The following is a 22,068-nucleotide window of genomic DNA, read 5'->3' as shown; positions in this document are numbered from 1 at the left end:
TCGCCTTGAATCGGACTGCCTATTTCGCAGAACACCTTCAGATAATTCTTGATGACATCATCCTTTGAAGCAAATCTCATTTCAACACGAAAAATCTCACTCCAATCCAGCTTCAGTGATCCCAACCAATTTCTTCCTAGTAGGTAGGCTTGTCACCTGCCATTATTATTAGAGGCAAGCTCTGAAATTGATCATTGTATTTCACCGATACGGTGTTACGACCTATCACAAGAATGTTCTCTCCCGAGTAGCCTCGCAGCTCTATCTTGGGAGAAATCCTGCAATTTGTCAAGGTATAGTGACTCCGGTACTGCACTCACGGATGCACCAGTGTCGATTTCCATGGGTATCTTGGTTCATGCAACATCTATGTGGATTATGATACTTTTCGAATCGCTGTTAGTTAACCTCGTGCTCCTGATGATGTTTAGCTCTAACATCTCCTCGTTCTGTTGTTTTTCTTCCATGCTATGTAGTCTCTAGGGATTTCTACTCCGAGCTTTGAAAGCTGGTTTACGCTTCAGTCAGCATGCCTTCGCAAGATGCACAATTTTCCTGCAGAAGAAACACTCTGCCTTCACATATGGACAACTTTGAGCAATGTGTTGTCCCAGGCACTGAGAACAGGACTTCAATGCTCTGTTACCATTGCCAGTTTGAGAATTTGGGGCCCAACCACCTTTTACTTTTAACCTGCAGGCGATTCATCTCGGTTGTCTAACGACTGAAAATAGTATGAAATTCTCAGGAAGATTGGTCATAGAAACATAGAAAATAGGTGCAGGAGTAGGCCATTCGGCCCTTCGAGCCTGCATCACCATTCAATATCATGGCTGATCATTCACCTCAGTACCCCTTTCATGCTTTCTCTCCATACCCTTTGATTCTTTCAGCCGTATGGGCCATATCTAACTTCCTCTTGAATATATCCAATGAACTGGCATCAACAACTCTCTGCGGTAGGGAATTCTACAGGTTAACAACTCTGAGTGAAGAAGTTTTTCCTCATCTCAGTCCTAAAAGGCTTACCCCTTATCCTTAGACGGTGTCCTCTGGTTCTGGACTTCCCCAACATCCAGAACATTCTTCCTGCATCTAACCTGTCCAGTCCCGTCAGAATTTTATTTGTTTCTATGAGATCCCCTCTCATCCTTCTAAACTCCAGTGAATACAGGCCCAGTCGATCCAGTCTCTCCTCATATGTCAGTCCTGTCATCCCGGGAATCAGTTTGGTGAACCTTCGCTGCACTCCCTCAATAGCAAGAACGTCCTTCCTCAGATTAGGAGACCAAAACTGAACACAATATTCCAGGTGAGGCCACACCAAGGCCCTGTAGACAACTGCAGTAAGATCTCCCTGCTCCTAAACTCAAATCCCCTTGCTAGGAAGGCCAACATCCCATTTGCCTTCTTCACCGCCTGTTGTACCTGCATGCCAACTTTCAATGACTGGTGTACCATGACACCCAGGTCTCGTTGCACCTCCCCTTTTCCTAATCTTGCACCTTTTAGATAATATTCTGCCACCAAAGTGGATAACCTCACATTTATCCACATTATACTGCATCTGCCACTCATTTGCCCACTCACTTAACCTGTCCAAATCACCCTGCAGCCTTTTAACGTCCTCCTCACAGCGCCACCCAGCTTAGTGTCATCTGCAAACCTGGAGATATTACACTCAATTCCTTCATCCAAATCATTAATGTATATTGTAAATAGCTGGCGTCCCAGCACTGAACCCTGCAGCACCCCACTAGTCACTGCCTGCCATTCTGAAAAGGACCAGTTTATCCCGACTCTCTGCTTCCTGTCTGCCAACCAGTTCTCTATCTACGTCAGTACATTACCCCCAATACCATGTGCTTTAATTTTACACACCAATCTCGTGTGGGATCTAGTCAAAAACCTTTTGAAAGTCCAAATACACCACATCCACTGGTTCTTCCTTGTCCACTCTACTAGTTACATCCTTAAAAAATTCTAGAAGATTTGTCAAGCATGATTTCCCTTTCATAAATCCATGCTGACTTGGACCGATCCCGTCACTGCTTTCCAAATGTGCTGCTATTTCATCTTTAATAATTGATTCCAACATTTTCCCCATTACTGATGTCAGGCTAACCGGTCTATAATTACCCGCCTTCTCTCTTCCTCCCTTCTTAAAAAGTGGTGTTACATTAGCTACCCTCCAGTCCATAGGAACCGATCCAGAGTCGATCGAGTGTCAGAAAATGATCGTAATGCATCCACTATTTCTAGGGCTACTTCCTTAAGTATTCTGGGATGCAGACTATCAGGCCCCAGGGATTTATCGGCCTTCAATCCCATCAATTTCCCAAACACAATTTCCCGTCGAATAAGGATTTCCTTCAGTTCCTCCTTCTCACTAGGCCCTCGGTCTCTTCTTAAAGACAGAATCAAAGTATTTGTTTAACTGGTCTGTCATTTCTTTGTTCCCATTATAAATTCACCTGAATCTGACTGCAAGGGACCTAAGTTTGTCTTCACTAATCTTTTTCTCTTCACATATCTATAGAAGCTTTTAGTCAGTTTTTATCTTCCCAGCAAGGTCGGCCATGTTCAATGACATAGCTTCTGACAAGCTAAATCAAAAGTCAAGATAGGCATTGTCAATAACTTTCTTCTGATCGCATCATTTTTCATCCCACAAGCAAAGCGGTCATGCAATGCTCAGTTCTGAAAGTTTCCAAAATTACAGTGACTAGGTAGCTTTTTTTAATGCTACAATGTACTCACTGATATTTTCTTCAGTTAACTGATCTCATATTCCGAAATGATAACTTTCAGCAATTTCCAAGGGCTTGGAGCTGTAGAATCTGCTTAAGAGTTATGTCCTTTGGCTTGTCAGGCACAAGCAAATTTTTCAAGGTTTCATACACCTCGGGCCCTGCTTCAGTTAAGAAAATAGCCCTTTGTCGTTCCAATACCACCTGGTTATGGTTTCCTCATTGGGAACTTCGATGATATTATTTGCAGTGAAAAACATTTCTAAACGCTCTACATATGCTCTGAAGTTTTCACGGTCACGTTGAAATTCCCCCAAACGCTCTATTACCCCCACAGCGTGGCCACCTAGACTCTGGCAGTTCAAACAATTGTGCTTGTAATTTTCCTTGGATTTGTAGCTGTTACTCAAAACAGAGAAGCTCTCAAAGTCATTCTGTCGGCTGGCTGACTGCTCCACCAAAAAAAATTGCATCTTTGTTTTAGCCGCTTAATCCCACCTTCGCCGCCATTGTGATATTTTTAGAGAGCTCACAGCGCACACAGCCTTAAGATGGCAGAATCTTCCAGAAGTCATCTGTCAGGTGACCTGGTCCCTTTACTATAAACAGCATTGGCCACAGGAGTCCACAGTTTGGAGCTACAGACATTATAATCGGTTTCCTTGATTACACAGATTGCCTGCTCTGTGTGTGTGTATGATCGCAACTTCCGGATTTCCAAATATGTGCGCGCGTGCACCAAATCCCAAAGTTGTGGTCAGCTTCAAAGGCGGCGTGACAGTGAACGCTGCCAGCTCGCCATCATCCCGGCCACAAATTCTCGGCAATTCTGATTTGGGCGAGTGACCTTCATGTGCCTCACTGACATTTCTACACTGTTTTCTTTTAACCCACTGGACGATACGGAGGGGTGGATAACACTTGGGAATCAACACAAAACAATTGCATGTCATAACACTCGCAGCTACAGGCATAAAAAGATCAAATTACCCTGTGCATTTGCTTGGGGGGCAGTGGCAGGGAAGAAAGAGACCTGATGTTACAGAGAACATATATGGGTTGAGTTCTGTTAAAAGGTTATTGACCTGAAAAGTTGACTGTTTCTCTCTCCACAGATGCTGCCTGACCTGCTGAGTATTTCCAGCATTTTCTGCTTTTAATTTCAGAATTCCAGCTTCCGCAGTAATTTGCTTTTATGCTGGGGTAGAGTTTATGCTCGTTTAGGCTGGGTAGCTCTTTTTTGACTGGCACGGACAGGATGGGCCGAATGGCCTCCTTCTGTTGTCGTAATTTTTCTATGATTCTATGAAGGCACTTATTGAAGATAAAATAGTTCTCCCAATGTTCCAACTAACATGGCAGCAACCTGAGAGTAGATCTTGGATGGAGCTGTTCACATGTGTCTATAAAGAAGGATGCATATCCATTCAGCACACATACACCCACCCCATCTATTCAGTCAATGCACTGAACTAGAAACTATTCTTATGCTGGGAAGGCAAAATATTTACTGTAAAACCCAATGCAATTTCACAAGATTTTTGTGCCTTGCAGACTTAGTTTAAATACTGGTACACTCATTTTTGAATGTCACAAGTACAATTTTCACATGTAGTGCACATGTTCAATGCCATGTACTTAAACATAGCACATCACAAAATATTCAAAAAGGTCGCTCCTTGACATTAATTCCCATCATATATTTCATCTAGTTAGCTTAGGGTAAAAAAAAAATCACAAAACCAGAAACAGGGTACAAGAATTTTGAAAAATTGAAACTGCTAACAGGAGTCTTGAAACCTCATTAAAAAAACATGTACAGTACACACCATTTGACAATAGCAACTTAAGTGCAGAAATGATGTAGGTGAGAAAGTATCAAAGTCTGAATTATGCACATAAAAAAAAAGGAGGTTACAGCATTAACTCAGGCTCTTTCTTAATCACTTCACTCCAGCATTTGCAAGGCTCAAGTCAGGCATGTGATGCTGTGCCAATACTCAAGAAACTAAATGCCATCCAGGACAGATCTACGCTCGTATCATTGAACCCAGTATTTACCACCCACCTCCACTCCTTCCATCACTGGTGCACGGTGGCTGCAATATACATATACGACTTACAGGATGCACTGCAGAAACTCACCAAGGTTACTCCCAGTAACCAGCTGCTGCTGATGGATGGTGCTCAGACAGCCACCCTCCCCTGTGACCTCTTACCACTGCAGTAAGAATGTTCTTTTTATTTCAAAATATACTTTATTCATGTAAAAATTTGCATAATACATTCAAAAGCAGTTCAGTACATTTGGATGCGATCAGCAATTCCATACATTACATTTGGATGCTGACCGCAGTTCCGTTCAATACATTTCTTTACTTTACATTTCATTGTACAATTCATACAATCCAGGATACATTGTGGTACGTTCATCAAGTTACATTACATGCGTCACCATATGGTACACAGTGAGGGTGCAGTTACATTTCTTTCCAACATGCATTACGCAACAGAATTTGCATTATACATGGCACTACATAGGTGTTTGCAGATCATGGTGCTCTATGTATACAAAAGGTTTACCATTGCAGCCCGAGGGGAGTTTTATACGGATACCAGCCCCTGGGTTTACCGTGACAGAAGGGCTTTAAACTGTGGCTCTTCCCCACTGTGCCTTTGCGGCGGCTGCACCAATTTTTAATGCATCCCTCAGCACGTAGTCCTGGATCTTGGATTGCGCCAGTCTGCAACACGCAGACATGGACATCTCCTTGCTCTGGAAGACCAGCAAGTTTCGGCAAAACCAAAGTGCATCTTTCACCGAGTTGATGGTCCTCCAGCAGCAGGTGATGTCTGTCTCGGTGTGTGTCCCTGGGAACAGCCCGTAGAGCAGAGAGTCCTGTGTTACGGAGCTGCTCGGGATGAACCTCGACAGCAACCACTGCATCTCTTTCCAGACCTGCCTTGCAAAGGCGCAATCCTGAAGGAGGTGGGTGACAGTCTCGTCCGCCCCGCAGCCGGCCCGGGGGCACCGTGCCGTGCTGCTGAGACGCCGGCTGTGCATGAACGCTCTGACGGGTAGGGCCCTCCTCACCACCAACCAAGCTACATCTTGGTGCTTGTGTGAAAGCTCTGGCGATGAGACTTCTGCCAAACGAGTTCGACAGTCTGCTCGGGGAACCACCTGACAGGGTTCACCCTCTCCTTCTTTCGTAGGGCATCCAGGACCTTACATGCTGACCACTATTTTATGGCTTTGTGGTCAAAGGGGTTTTTTGTGAAAAACTTTTCCACGAAGGACAGGTGTACAGGCATGGTCCAGCTGGTGGGGCCGTTTCGCGGCAGCATGGCCAGGCCCATCCTACGCAACACCGGGGACAGATAGAACCTCAGCACGTAGTGACACTTGGTGTTTGCGTACCGGGGGTCTGTGCACAGCTTGATGCAGCCGCACACAAAGGTGGCCATCAGGATGAGGGCCATGTTTGGAACATCCTTTCCTCCACTGTCCAGAGATTTGTACATTGTGTCTCTGCGGACACGGTCCATTTTGGACCTCCAGACAAAATGGAAGATGGCCCGGGTGACTGCCGCGGCACAGGAGCGAGAGATGGGCCAGACCTGTGCCACGTACAGCAACACCGAGAGCACCTCACTCCTGATGACCAGGTTCTTTCCTGCCATGGAAAGGAAGCGCAGCTTCCACCATCCCAGTTTTTGCTTCACTTTGGCGATACGCTCTTCCCAGTTTTTGGCGCACGCCCCGTCCGCTCCGAACCATATTCCCAACACCTTCAGGTAATCTGGCTTAACGGTGAAGAGAATAAAGGATCGGTCGGCCCAGTTGCCAAAGAACATGACCTCGCTTTTGCTGCGATTGACCTTCGCTCCCGAGACCAGTTCAAACTGGTCGCAGATTGTGAGCAATCTGCGAACCGACTGCGGATCCGAGCAAAAGATGGCGACGTCGTCCATCTACAGGGAGGTCTTGACCTGAGCGCCTCCGCTGCCTGGGATTGTCACCCCTCTAATGCCCGCATCCTTCCTGATGGACCCGGCAAAGGGCTCGATACAACACACAAACAAGACAGACGAGAGAGGACAGCCTTGCCTGACTCCAGATCTGATCGGAAAGCTTTCAGTTTCCCACCCGTTGATTTGAACTGCGCTACTGACGTCTCTGTAGAGCAGTTGGATCCAATTGCGGATACCCTCCCCAAAACCCCATTTTGGAGAGCACGTCCATCAGGTACGTGTGCAATATCCTGTCAAAGGCCTTCTCCTGGTCTAAGCTGATTAAGCAGGTGTCCTCAAAAAATTCCAGAAAATTTGTCAATAAAGGGAATATAGATAGTCCGGCAGAAAGGATTTATCTAGTATAACCTTGATGGGAAAGCCAACAGGTGGGTCCTGCAGTTTGGGAAATAGTGCTACCCAAGTGAAAGGACAACCCTGGAGGCTCACCCATGATGAATTAATTGGGAAATGGCATATCTTGAGCATATAGCCAAGGGTCATTAGGGGGGATTGTAAGGGGATAAAATACGGTCACTAAGGTGGGAGACAGACAGACAGTCACTAAAAAGGATCCTGAAGGTAGTGAATTGATCTGACACACGGTCCAGAATGTAGCGTTTATAAGTAGCCAACAACGCATTGACCCTTAGCACAGACTGATTGTATGTTTTCGTCTTCTCTCAGTACTGAATAACACATCCACCGAGGGCAGTGGAGAGTCAACAGTCTAGAAACATAGCAAACCCTGGGAAGCACGGTTACTTCACACGTCATGAGGAACTGAGGCAAAGTTGACACCACTGAATAACATATTCCGGGAGGGAGACATGTGATGGGAGATGGACAGGTGTGGAAGAACGACTCAGAGCCAGTCTGATAAGGGTCAACAAATCAATGTAACTTCGCTGATAGCAGTAGGCCAATCGGTGTTTTGTAGGAGGGTCGCACACCTTGAAAAACTGTATAACTGTAATTGTAAAACCTCTGATCAGAGAAGTGTTCATCGGAACCCTTCCCTAGCATGCTTGAACAAAAACCGGTTAAAACAAGGTTTAGTCTGAGTGATTCCGTGGTCGCTATATGGACGGGCGGGTGTTGATTCCTTATATCAGGGAGTCCACCTTGAGGGAGAGAAGTCTTCTTTTTACCCCAACACAGAGTTAGGCCTTTATCCAGTGGTAAGAGTAAACCAGGACGACTGGAGACTTGCTCTGCTGCACGGAACTAGTGCGCATATATATCGCAGTGTGGACAGGCCCGTGCTGCCCCTGGGCCCTCGGCTCTTCTGGGCCCCGAACCCTCATTCGCCGCACCTCCACCACGATCCCTTACTACTCCTCCGCCACAAACATTTGCCACACCTCCGCCATGATCCCTCATCACTCCTCCGCCCCAATCACTTGTCGCAAGTCCTCCACGACCTTCCCACTCCTCTGCTTTACCAGGACCCCGCTGATGTTCCTGCCCACGCTCCAAACGGCGACCTGGGTCCTGATGACGTCACCCAGTTGGCCACCTCAAAGCCATCGCACACTTGTGTCAGCTCACGCTGGAAGCTGCCGTGGCATGCTCCAGCTCTTTATCCTCCCGACCTGCAGTGGTGTTTTCTTGCAGTTCAGGGTGGCCCATATCATGGAACAGCTGACACTGGATACAGAAAAGGCGATGGGCCCCGACAATATGTCGTCTTTCGTGCTGAAGACATGTGCTCAAGAACTAGTTGCGCCTCTACCCAAGATGTTCCAGTACAGCTACAACACTGGCTTCTACCCGACAAAGTGCAAAATTGCCCATGTATGTCCAGTCCACAACAAGCAGGACAAATCCAATCTGGCCAATTACCACCCCATCAGCCTACTCTCAATCAGCAAAGTGATGGATGATGTAATTGGCAGTGCTAAGTGACACTTACTCACCAGTAACCTGTACACCAATGCGCAATTTGGGTTCTGCCAGGACCACTCGGCTCCAGATCTCATTACAGCATGGACAAAAGAGATGAATTCTGGAGGTGAAGTGAGAGTGACTGCCATTGACATCAAGGCAGCATTTGACCAAGTATGGCATCAAAGAGCCCAAATAAAACTGAAGTCAATGGGAATCAGGAAGAAAGCTCTCCACTAGCTGGAGACATACCTACCACAAAGGAAGATGGTTGTGGTTGTTCTCAACCCTAAGACATTCACAACTCCTCAGATAATGAAGCAGTCCATGCCCGCTTAGAGTAAGACTGGGATAGCATTCAGGTTTAGGCTGATAAGTGCCAAGTAACATTCATGTCACACAAGTACCAGGTAATGACTATCTCCAACAAGCGAGAGTCTAACCACTTCCCCTTGACATTCAACAGCATTACCATCGCCAAATCTCCCACCATCAACATCTTGGGGGTCACTATTAACTGGACCAGCCACATAAATACTATGGCTACCAGAGCAGGTCGGAGGCTGGGTATTCTGTGGCGAGTGTCTCACCTCCTGACTCTCCAAAGCTTCCCCACCATCTACAAGGCACAAATCAGGAGTCTGATGGAATACTCTCCACCTGCCTGGATGAGTGCAGCTCCTACAACACTCAAGAAACTCACCACCATCCAGGACAAAGCAGCCAGCTTGATTGGTACACCATTCATCATCTTAAATATTCACTCCCTCCACCACCGGCACACTGTGGCTCCAAGATGCACTGCAGGAACTCACCAAGGCTTGTTAAACAGCAACTTCCAAACCCACGACCTCTTAGCACTTAGATGGACAAGTAGGCGCATGGGAATACCTCCACCACCAAGTTCCCCTCCATGTCACACACCATCCTGACTTAGAAATAACTCCTTTCCTTCATCATCACTTGGTCAAAATCCTGGAACTCCCTCCCTAACAGCACTGTGGAAGTACCTTCACCACAGGACTGCAGCGGTTCAAGAAGGTAGCTCACCACCTCCTTCTCAAGAGCAATTAGGGGTGGGCAATAAATGATGGCCTTGCCAGGATGCCCACATCCCATGAATGAATAATTAAAAGGCCTTCTTAAAAATTTACAAACTACTGGTGTTTTTGCTCCACACGAGCGACCTCACTTCACTCAACCTATCAACAAACCATTCTATTCCTTTCTCAATCATGTACTTATCTAGCTTCCCCTTAAATTCATCTGTACAATTCACCTCAACCACTTCATGTAGTAACGAATTCCACATTCTCACCACTGAGCAAAGAAGTTTGTCCTGAATTCCTTATTGATTTATTAGTGGTTATCTTCTATTTATGACCCCTAGTTTTGGTCCCCCCACAAGTGGAAACAAGCGGCCTAGGAATATCACGGGCTGTATCAGATGAATCGCCCATTATACGCAGTGCAGTCAATGGACTTCAAAAGGTAGTAATCTCAGGACTGCTATCAGTGCCACGTGCTAGTCAGAGTAGGAAATCGCAGGATAGCCCAGATGAATACGTGGCTTGAGGAGTGGTGCAGAAGGGCAGGGTTCAAATTCCTGGGACATTGGAACCGGTTCTGGAGGAGATGGGACCAGATCAAACGGGGCGGTCTGCACCTAGGCAGGACTGGAACCAATGTCCGAGGGAGAATGTTTGCTAGTGCTGTTGGGGAGGGGTTAAACTAATATGGCAGGGGGATGGGAACCTATGCAGGGAGACAGAGGGAAGTAGAATGGGAGCAGAAGCAAAAGATAGAAAGAAGAAAAGTAAAAGCGTAGGGCAGAGAAACCCAAGGCAAAAATCAAAAAGAGCCACATTACAGCAAAATTCTAAAGGGGCAAAGTGTGTTAAAAAGACAAGCCTGAAGGCTCTGTGCCTCAATGCGAGGAGTATTCGTAATAAGGTGGACGAATTAACTACAGCAATGAATGAATATGATATAATTGGCATCATGGAGACATGGCTCCAGGGTAACCAAGGCTGGAAACTCAACATCCAGGGGTATTCAACATTAAGGAAGGATAGACAGAAACGAAAAGGAGGTGGGGTAGCATTGCTGGTTAAAGAGGAAATTAATGCAATAGTAAGGAAGGACATTAGCTTGGATGATATGAACTCTGTATGGGTGGAGCTGCGAAATACCAACGGGCAGAAAACGCTAGTGGGAGTTGTGTACACACCACCAAACAGTAGGAGTGAGGTTGGGGACAGCATCAAACAAGAAATTAGTGATGCATGCAATAAAGGTACAGCAGTTATCATGGGCAACTTTAATCTACATATAAATTGGGCTAACCAAACTGGTAGCAATACAGTGGAGGAGGATTTACTGGAGTGTATTAGGGATGGTTTTCTAGACCAATATGTTGAGGAACCAACTAGAGGGCTGGCCATTCTAGACTGAATGTGTAATGAGAAAGGACTAATTAGCAATCTTGTTGTGCGAGGCCCCTTGGGGAAGAGTGACCATAATATGGTAGAATTCTTTAATAAGATGGAGAGTGACACAGTTAATTCAGAGACTAGGGTCTTGAACTTAAGGAAAGTTAACTTTGATGGTATGAGACGTGAATTGGCTAGAATAGACTGGCGAATGATACTTAAAGGGTTGACGGTGGATAGACAATGGCAAACATCATGGATGAACTTCAACAATTGTACATCCGTCTGGAGTAAAAATAAAAACAGGGAAGGTGGCTCAACCGTGGCGAACAAGGGAAATTAAGGATAGTGTTAAATCCAAGGAAAAGGCATATAAATTGGCCAGAAAAAGCTGCAAACCTGAGGACTGGGAGAAGTGTAGAATTCAGCAGAGGAGGACAAAGAGTTTAATTAGGAGAGGGAAAATAGAGTATGAGAGGAAGTTTGCCGGGAACATAAAAACTGACTGCAAAAGCTTCTATAGATATGTGAAGAGAAAAAAATTAGTGAAGACGAATGCAAGTCCCTTGCAGTCAGATTCAGGTGAATTTGTAATGGGGAACAAAGAAATGGCAGACCAGTTGAACAAATACTTGGGTTCTGTCTTCACAAAAGACACAAATAACCTTCCGGAAATACTAGGGGACCAAGGGTCTAGTGAGAAGGAGGAACTGAAGGAAATCCTTATTAGGCAGGAAATTGTGTTAGGGAAATTGATGGGATTGAAGGCCGATAAATCTCCGGGGCCCGATAGTCTGCATCCCAGAGTACTTAAGGAAGTGGCCCTAGAAATAGTGGATGCATTGGTGATCATTTTCCAACAGTCTATCAACTCTGGATCAGTTCCTATGAACTGTAGGGTAGCTAATGTAACACCACTTTTTAAAAAAGGGAGAGAGAAAACGGGGAATTATAGGGCCCAAGTTTCAGGACGCGCCCAAAACGGCGCAGCCTGGACGCCGGTTTTTCACGCCAGAAAGTGCGCCTAAAAAAAACTTCCAAATTCTCCGGCTCCCTGCAGGTCTTCTGCAGCCGGGCACAGTGCAGCACGAGCTGTTGGGGGCGGAGCCAGGTCCCTGAGCCGAAAACAGTGCCGGGACTTCTGCACATGTGCGCTACAGTGGGCGCGCATGTGCAGTAGCTCCTGGCGCCCAAAACTGTGTGGGAGGGGCCCGAAACACGCAGCCCCTAGCCCTGGGCGAATGGCCTCACTGGGGCTGCGTGAATAAGGCTCCTCCCATGCCCAGCTCCTGCTTCCTCCCGACCCGACTCGACTCCCGCTCCCCCACCCCCCCCCCCAGACCTCCGCGACTCTCTCTCTCCCCCGCGGACCTCCGCGACTCCCTCTCCCCCCCACCCCCGCGGACCTCCACGATTCCCCCCCCCCTGTAAATCTAGCCCGAGGTCTTGGGCCCAGCCGTTCAGCCTCCTTCTCTCCCTCCCCCCCTCTCTCCTTCCCTCCCTCCCCCCCCACTCTCACCCCCTTACCGTCCCCCCCCACCCCCATCTCCCTTCTGCCCCCCACCGCCCTTCTCCCCCCCCCTCCCCTCCCCTCCCCTCGCTGTCAGAAACACAGACACTGACAGACAGAGAGTGAGAGACACACACACAGACAGAGAGATAGAGACACTGACAGAGACACACTGGGGGGACCATCCCAGCACGCTGTTGAAGGACTCCCGGTACTGCAGTCGGTAAGTAGAAAATGTTTTATTTATTGATTTTTTTTTTTAATTAGTTTTTATTAATTTTTTTTGATTGATTTATTGGTTGATTTATTGATGTATTTATCATTTATTATTGATGATTGCTCTTTATTTGTAAAACTGAAGTGTTTAATGTTTGTAAACTTCCCTTTAAACCCCCCCCCCCCACCACCGCCATTCCCTACGCCTAATTTTCTAAAGTGTAGACGAGGTTTTTTGGAACGTGAAAAATCTTCACTTACTCCATTCTAAGTTAGTATAGAGTAAGTTTTCACTGCCGAAACTTTGAAAACAGGCGTAAGTGGCTGGACACGCCCGCTTTTGAAAAAAAAATTCTGTTCCAAAGTGAAACTGTTCTAACTGACTAGAACTGGAGCAAATTAAATGCCGAGAATTTGAATTTCTAAGATACTCCGTTCTACACCAGTTGCTCTAAAAAATCAGGAGCAACTGAGGCCGAAACTTGGGCCTATAGACTGGTTAGCCTGACATCAGTAGTAGGGAAAATGTTGGAATCAATTATTAAAGATGAAATAGCAGCGCATTTGGAAAGCAGTGACAGGATCAATCCAATCAGCATGGATTTATGAAAGGAAAATCATGCTTGACAAATTTTCTGGAATTTTTTGAGGATGTAACTAGTAGAGTGGACAAAGGAGAACAAGTGGATGTGGTGTATTTGGACTTTCAAAAGGCTTTTGACAAGGTCCCACACAAGAGATTGGTGTGCAAAATTAATGCAATGGTATTGGGGATAATGTACTGACATGGATAGAGAACTGGTTGGCAGACAGGAAGCAGAGAGTCGGGATAAACAGGTCCTTTTCAGAATGGCAGGCAGTGACTAGTGGGGTGCCGCAGGGCTCAGTGCTGGGATTCCAGTGATTTACAATATACATTAATGTTTTAGATGAAGGAATTGAGTGTAATATCTCCAAGTTTGCAGATGACACTAAACTGGGTGGCGGTGTGAGCTGTGAGGAAGATGCTAAGAGGCTGCAGGGTGAATTGGACAGGTTAGATGAGTGGGCAAATGCATGCCAGATGCAGTATAATGTGGATAAATGTGAGGTTATCCACTTTGGGAGCAAAAACACGAAGGCAGAATATTATCTGAATGGCGTCAGATTAGGAAAAGGGGAGTTGCAACGAGACCTGGGTGTCATGGTACATCAGTCATTGAAAGTTGGCATGCAGGTACAACAGGCATGAAGAAGGCAAATGGTATGTTGGCCTTCATAGCTAGGGGATTTGAGTATAGGAGCAGGGAAGTCTTACTGAAGTTGTACATGGCCTTGGTGAAGCCTCACCTGGAATATTGTGTTCAGTTTTGGCCTCCTAATCTGAGGAAGGATGTTCTTGCTATTGAGGGAGTGCAGCGAAGGTTCACCAGACTGATTCCTGGGATGGCAGGACTGACATATGAGGAGAGACTGGATCGACTGGGCCTGTATTCACTGGAGTTTAGAAGGATAAGAGGGGATCTCATAGAAACATATAAAATTCTGATGGGACTGGACAGGTTAGATGCAGGAAGAATGTTCCCGATGTTGGGGATGTCCAGAACCAGCGGACACTGTCTAAGGATAAGGGATAAGCCATTTAAGACACAGATATGAGGAGAAACCTCTTCACTCAGAGAGTTGTTAATCTGTGGAATTCCCTACCGCAGAGAGTTGTTGATGCCAGTTCATTGGATATATTCAAGAGGGAGTTGATATAGCCATTACGGCTAAAGGGATCAAGGGGTATGGAGAGAAAGCAGGAAAGGGGTACTGATGCGAATGATCAGCCATGCTCTTATTGAATGATGGTGCAGGCTCGAAGGGCCGAATGGCCTACTCCTGCACCTATTTTCTATGTTTATATGTTTTTATGTAATGGGCGGCAGATCCAATACTAAGCCTTTTGCACCATCACCCGAGATGTTTCTTGGCCATCTTCTCTATGTCTACCCTATCAAGGAAACTATAGACCAGTTAGCCTAACATCTGTCATTGGGAAAATGCTGGAGTCCATTATTAAAGAAGCAGCAACAGGACATTTGGAAAAGCATGATTCAATCAAGCAGAGTCAGCATGGTTTTATGAAAGGGAAATCATGTTTGACAAATTTGCTGAAGTTCTTTGAGGATGTAACGAGCAGGGTGGATAAGGGGGAACCAGTGGATGTGGTGTATTTGGATTTCCAGAAGGCATTCGATAAGATGTCACACAAAAGGTTACTGCACAAGATAAAAGCTCATGGGGTTGGTGGTAATCTGTTAGCATGGATAGAGGATTGGGGGGTTAACTAACAGAAAACAGAGAGTCGGGATAAATGGGTCATTTTCCAGTTGGCAGTGACTAGTGGGGTGCCGCACGGATCGGTGCTGGGTCCTCAATTATTTACAATTGATATTAATGACTTGGATGAAGGGACCGGGCATAATGTAGCCAAGTTTGCTGATGATACAAAGATGGGTGGCAAAACAAGTTGTGAGGAGGACACAAAGAATTTGCAAAGGGATATAGACAGGCTAAGTGAGTGGCAGATGGAGTATAATGTGGGAAAATGTGACGTTATCCACTTTGGCAGAAATAATAGAAAAGCAAATTATAATTTAAATGGAGAAAAACTGCAAAGTGCTGCAGTACAGATGGACCTGGGGGTCCTTGTGCATGAAATACAAAAAGTTAGTATGCAGGTACAGCAAGTTATCAGGAAGGCAACTGGAATGTTGGCCTTTATTGCAAGGGGGATAGAGTATAAAAGCAGAGAAGTCCTGCTGCAACTCTTCAGGGTATAGGTGAGGCTACACCTGAAGTACTGCATGCAGTTTTGGTTTCCGTATTAAGGAGGCTGTTCAGAGAAGGTTCATGAGTTTGATTCCAGAGATGAGGGTGTTGACTTAGGAGGATAGGTTAAGTAGGTTGGGCCTCTACTCATTGGAGTTCAGAAGAATGTGAGGTGATCTTATTGAAACTTATAAGTTAATGAGGGGGCTCGACAAGGTGGATGCAGAGAGGATATTTCCACTCATAAGGGAAACTAAAACTAGGGGACATAATCTTCGAATAAGGGGTTGCCCATTTAAAACTGAGATGAGGAGGAATTTCTTCTCTGAGGGTTGTAAATCTCTGGAATTCTCTGCCCCAGAGAGCTGTGGAGGCTGGGTCATTGAATATATTTAAGACGGAGATAGACAGATTTTTGAGCGATAAGGGAGTAAAGGGTTATGGGGAGCAGGCAGGGAAGTGGAGCGGAGTCCATGATCAGATCAGCCATGATCTTATTGAATGGCGGAACAGGCTCTAGGGGGCCAAATGGCCTAATCCTGCTCCTATTTCTTAAGTTCTTAAACCTGTTCATAATTTTAAAGACATCTATCAAGCCACTCCTCAGCCTTCTCTTTTCTAAAAAGAGAATCCCAGCCTGTTCAGTCTCTTGTACCTTTTCAGTTCTGGTATCATCCTTGTAACTCTCTACCCCTTCCACTTTCTACAGTGCTTCTATATCCGTTTTGTAATATGGAGACCGGAATTTTGCACAGTACCCCAAGTGTGGTCTAATCAAGGATCTATATAAGTTTAACATAACTGCGCTGTTTTAAATTCTATTCCCCTAGAAAAACTGAGGTTGTCCTGGACAGCTCACTAGATTCGCATTATGGGCAAGCAGGGATGGAAAGAGAATGAGATATTCCGGACATGGTAGATTGCTACAAGGTTGAACATGTTGTAATGAGGTCATTACCCCAAAAAGGTAGAGAATTACTTTTTTAATTTTAAAGACAGAAAAGGTTGCGGGGAATACACCACATAACAAAGTCAGTATTTCCTTCTGAAACCAGAATAGTTTTCTTCAAACAGCAGTGGGCGATTTTCACCTCGCCGTAAAGTTAAAAAAGGAGATTCAATAGCAATCAGAAACTCAAATTCATCGGTAACTGAAACGTCTCTAAGTGAGGTGTCTGTTGCATAAAGAGCCCTGTCAACGTGCTTGGCACACCTCGGTTATTTACAAATATCTTCACAGGAAGGTCAACCACACCAGAGTACATCATTCCATTTCTTACATCAATAAGGAAATGATACTACTTCGCCCCAGCCTCATCAGAAAGATTAGCCAAACACTTGTCCAGAAAACTATGGGCGAGACTTTCCACTTCACATCTTTTTGAAAGGAATATCGCTGATTTAAAGATAATGGCAATTCTGCCATAAGAAAACTACCTGTGCTCGACCAATACGTAACCAATATATAGCTTGCCAACAGTACCTTAAATTTGCAAACAGCTGCTTTTGCTCTTTTAAAAATAAATCTAGGTTGTAAAACGCCAACATTAAAAGCTCAAGCTGACATCTGTCCACGCAGCTCCCTCTCAGCTGACTGATCAGCTGGAGTCGCGTTTGTCCATTTTATCCACAAGGAAGGCAATTAACCCATTCTTAAAACAATCCGAACGTCACCTTACCTTCAACAGCCATTATATCAACGACTCTTTAAACTGAACATTATTCATGTAATGCCACAACAGTAATATCTTCAGTTGTGCAACTCTTCCAAAATACAGGATTCTTTGTATCTGTTGTCGCCCAGATCCGACTCAACCTACACAAGACAGCACTGCGCAGGAACGCCGCACTAGCACTGAACTCCGGGACTTGTAGTCGTGCGTGAAATTATTCACCTCAACTGGACCAAAAGGGAGCAGCACCGAGTGTATATCGCTAATTATAATACAAAAATCTCACAAATGCAAAAGCCTCGGGAAGCCTAAAAGCCGTCCAGCAACGATGCACTAACGTTTATTAGGATGTTATGGTGATGAACTCGAATTCCCAGTGTGCTTTGTAATGTGAGCAGGTTGCTAAGGCTAAAGGGTGGTTCAGCAGGCTGTAATGTCATTGACAATTCCAGCAACCAATTACGGTTTAGTTATTATAAGCTTTTCCATTTCACATTGCCAGCAATGACGTGACCGATTTACAGAGCGGCAGTAAAACATATCATCACATGTTATTTTTGAAGTGAATTGTATCTTTTCGAAGCAAAAAAAAGCAACTTATTAATCTGGATTCAATTCTAAGTAATTATTTTCTTTAAAATTTTATGATTCTGAAATTATTTTAGAATAAATATCGTTTGCATTTGGAGAAGCGGCATCTTTCGCAATGGGGAGAGAGAAAAGCCTGATCAATCACCTCATTTATTTTTTAGTAATGTCATTTGAAAGCAGTGTAATAACACGCGTTGACATGAATTCCATCGTTTTGTGAAGTTTTGACTGTTGAAACCTATGCTATTTGAACTTGATAACTAGCATAAATAGACACCTGATCTAGGAATACAGTATTATAAAATGTTCTTCAGGGGGCACTTGATTTAATGATTTAATTGTTCACAACAAAATAGTTGTAAAATGTTCTTTGTTCAGCTTTATGCTTCACAAATGGTACTTTTCTCACTCACAATGTTCATTACTAGTCACTTGGTCCACTAGGCAAGCATACCAGATAAGTTCCTGAAATTTTGAATGGCTTTGGAATTTCAGGGTTAGTAACAAGGAAAACGGAAAATATAATCGATATCCCACAATGCGACGTACTCCCTCAATGATTAGCGACTCACATCAAAAGAAAAGCTTTCTGGATTTGGAAGGTAACACAGTTGATCTCCGGTACACAGTTAGGACATCAAAATATATCATTTATGATTTGTTCTTACAGATTGGTGAACTTTTTAACAATATTGGTAGTTGATCCCCCGTGCCTTTGAAAACAAGAACTTGTTTACAATGTTTGTGTAGCACCTTTTACATCCCCAGGAGATCCCAAAACATTTCATAGTCAGTGAGTTATATTTTAAGTGTAGTCTCTGTTGTTTCATAAGCAAACATGGCAGCCAATTTGCACACCTCAGACAGCAGTAAGATTGCTCACTGATTGCTATTGTTAGATCTCCCAGTTGCTGCTGATGGATGGTGCTCAGAAAGCCATGAATAGAAGTGTCTTTACTCTCAGTGTTCTGCCTCAAGTTATTCTCGCTCCATGAACATATTCTCTGCCTCTCTCACTGAAAGTATTTCAGTTCATAATTCCTCTCCATTCCACAACTGAATTATGATTCCATTTGCTGTATGCTCGTACTGGGATTGGTTGCTTTTCTGCCCTTTGTTTTCTTCTGCTGTGGTTCAGAAAATAATGACTTAAAATCAGAAGTTCAGGTGGCCAGTTAGTCCATCTATCAGTGGCGCCTCTGAAGGTCAGGAGTCGCTCACTGGCTTGTGTATGCTTTGAAGGCATTGAGTGTTTAGGCGCCTGGAGGGCTGTGGTATGGCGCTTGTGGAAAGTTGTTGGAGCCAGGTTTATGGTTACGTTTCTGAATTCCTGATCTGATAACATTTATTTCAGTGGATGTATCTACCATAATGCTTTATTGTATTTAGAAGCTGTTTTTAGGGAGAAAATGGAAATTGGAAAGAAAGATGTAGCAGCATGATGTAATTAGTTATTTTCTACTTTTGTTATTAACCCATTAAAAAGGAGAAATATACAGAGGGGTCAAAATCTCCTGTAATTCTATGGCATGCTCACAGGCTTGTGGAGCTGTTGCAAGCGGGCAGGTCAGAGGGCCTCCTCGGCGGACTGCTCCTGGACATGGCCAAGGTGGTCATTGACCGGTCCAGGCAGAGGGCGGTCGAAGGGGTCATTCAGCCCGACTGCCTGCCTCTCTTCTGCAGTTATGTTTGTGCCAGGGTGTCCCTGGAGATAGAACACGCGGTGTGCACTGGTATGCTCACGGCCTTCCACAAGAGCTGGGCACCAGAGGGACTGGAGTGCATCATTACCCCTGGCAACCAAATTTTAATTTGACTTAAATTTCCTTTAAAGTTTTATTTGGAAATTTGTGGGTTCTAGTGCCCTTGCCAAAAGAGGGCCCTTGATTTAAAGTTATGCTCAAAATAGTTGTGGAGCCGTTGCAAGCGGGCAGGTCGGAGGGCCTCCTCATAGGACTGCTCCTGTGCCTGGTCAAGGTGGTCATTAACTAGCCCAGGCAGCGAGTGGTCGAGAGGGTCGTTCAGCCCTGGTTGCCTGCCTCTCTTCCATGGCTATGTTCGTGCCAAGGTGTCCCTGAAGATGGAGCACACGGTGTCCACCGGTACGCTCGCGGCCTTCCGTGAGAGGTGGGCACCAGAAGGACTGGAGTGCATAATTTTAACAGGGAACAAAATTTTAGTTTAATTTGATTTATTAAAGTTCCCTTTAATGTTTATTAGTTAATTTGTGGATTTTTGTGCCCTTACAAAAGCAGGCACTTGATTTAAAGTTACACTAAAAATAGCTATGGAGCTGTTGCACTGTGAGTGGCTTAGCCAGTCACGTGATGTTCACAAGATTCAATTAAACCCCAGTTAATTGAGTTCAGGTTCTCCACGAGGAGGTGTGCAGTTGTGAGCATGGTGGATGAACTGGTAGTGTTCAGTTTCATTGTTAAACCATTGCTAATAAACCAGCCAGTTATTTACAGCAAATCTGTAGCTATGAATTCTTAAGCAAAGAACCCAGGAAGCAAATACACTACACTCTGGTAGGAGTGTGGAAATTGGGCCATAAATTATGCCAGGACCTGGATATGCTGGATCCTGGCTTTCCCTGTGAGTTTCTGCAGGGCCTTGTAAGGGGCAGAGCCTCTGCTCACTACAAACAAGGTCAATAACATAGGTGGGGCATGGCTGGGAATGGGGACATCCAGGTTGTGTGATTCCTTTTTCCTGGCCTAGTGAAAGAATAGCCAGTGCACGAAGTGGGACCGGATATACTCGCCTGTGCAACAACGGAAGTCGTGCCAACTTCCTTGATTCAAACCTGCAACATGGACTGGATCCCTGTAGACTTGGTCACTGTCTGGTTATGTTTCTAGAGGCACAAGGTGATTAGCGTCAGAGGTCATCATCATGCAGATGACATTAGAATCAAAGGCCGGAGGACTTTTGAACCCATAGCCTTAGGCCTAGAAATTCGTTTCATTTGCGCCTCACGGGGGGCTGCTAACTGGGTGCTAGTTACTTTTCACCTGGGCGCGGCACCACTAATAACTCCCGCTAAATGCCACGGGAGTTTAGCGGCGGCGGTATCCCATAGCGCTCCGCTCTGCTGCGCCAGCAATGAAAATGTCATCACCTTGCGCAGTGCCTCGTTATCACCCCGGACCCTAAATTGGTTGTTGTCGCCTGAAGCTACGCCGGACGATGCCAGCGACAGCTTCAGGGGACCTGAACTGGGCAGCAGGCCACTCACGGAGCGATAGTTAAAGGGTAGGTGTCGGCCATTGAAAAAAAAATCTGATGATTTTGCTAAGCGCCCATTGGTGCTTTGAATGCTGGGTCCATGCTGTGATCTGTCAGCCTGGCACTATGCTTGAGTGCCAAGCTGCTGGCATGGCACCCCCACTTCCCAGTAGTGTAGGGAGGCCCATTTTCATACTTCAGAGTTTGCAGCTTGGAACCTTCCCTTTAATTAAGGGAAGAGCCCCTCCTACAAGACAGCGCTACGCATCCACCCCGCTAGCGCCCCAGAAGGAAGTGGAGCGCGTTATTTTGCGCTCCACTCCTTTTCGGGAACGATAACCCGAATTTAACAAGCGAGGTGGGACCTCCGCGCCTGGCGCAAAATGTCCTGCCTCCCGGATGTTACCGCCGCCAAACGAGGCACAACGGAAATTTCCCCCCGAAAACATTTAAATGAGGAACAAGAAAATCAAATAATGGGTCAGCATGCACAAAAGCACAAGAAATGTATTTATATAAATAAACTGTATGGTGGATACTTTAGGATCTAAACACTTTTGTTCCTTAGTGTTATAAAATTAGCAATGTTAATGAAACAAAAATGATGCAAGATTTAGGCCATTATGAAATTTTCACTGTGCAATTCTTATTTTTTTCTGCCTTTGTTTTTAAAAATTAACTTTTAGTTTCACCTCTTTAGGAAGTCAGTGCTTTGAAATATCATGCAGTACAAAATAGTTCTGCATGCAAAACCTTTGTTAAAAAAAAATTGTACCAGCTCATTTGCAGACCCACTTTTTATGTTGAGGCTAGGGAGCAGATTTTCTTGTTCCTGCATCTGGTGGTATTGGATTGCCTGGATTCAGTGATTACAGGAAAATCAGGCAGGGAGATGCACTGCCTGTAATTGAGCCTACTAAGGTGGCTAGGCTAGAGCATACATCTGTAAGTAAGTCTGCTCGATTTTC

General features: G+C 45.2%; 1 protein-coding gene across 3 annotated transcripts in view; it reads right to left on the bottom strand.

Moving 5' to 3' along the window:
- Positions 1–17,420, bottom strand: part of samd12 (sterile alpha motif domain containing 12) — a 394,516-nt gene extending 377,096 nt beyond the window's left edge. For all 3 annotated transcript variants that reach the window (XM_070874928.1, XM_070874921.1, XM_070874934.1), the window contains exon 1: positions 17,285–17,420. In XM_070874928.1, the coding sequence (XP_070731029.1) occupies positions 17,285–17,297 (13 nt within the window). In that variant the 5' untranslated portion in view covers positions 17,298–17,420. The remainder of the gene's footprint in view (positions 1–17,284) is intronic.
- Between the last annotated feature and the right edge of the window lie 4,648 nt (positions 17,421–22,068).

This window comes from Pristiophorus japonicus, chromosome 1 (genome assembly GCF_044704955.1).
Source record: "Pristiophorus japonicus isolate sPriJap1 chromosome 1, sPriJap1.hap1, whole genome shotgun sequence".
Lineage (NCBI taxonomy): Eukaryota > Metazoa > Chordata > Chondrichthyes > Pristiophoridae > Pristiophorus > Pristiophorus japonicus.
This window is presented reverse-complemented; position numbering and strand designations above follow the sequence as displayed.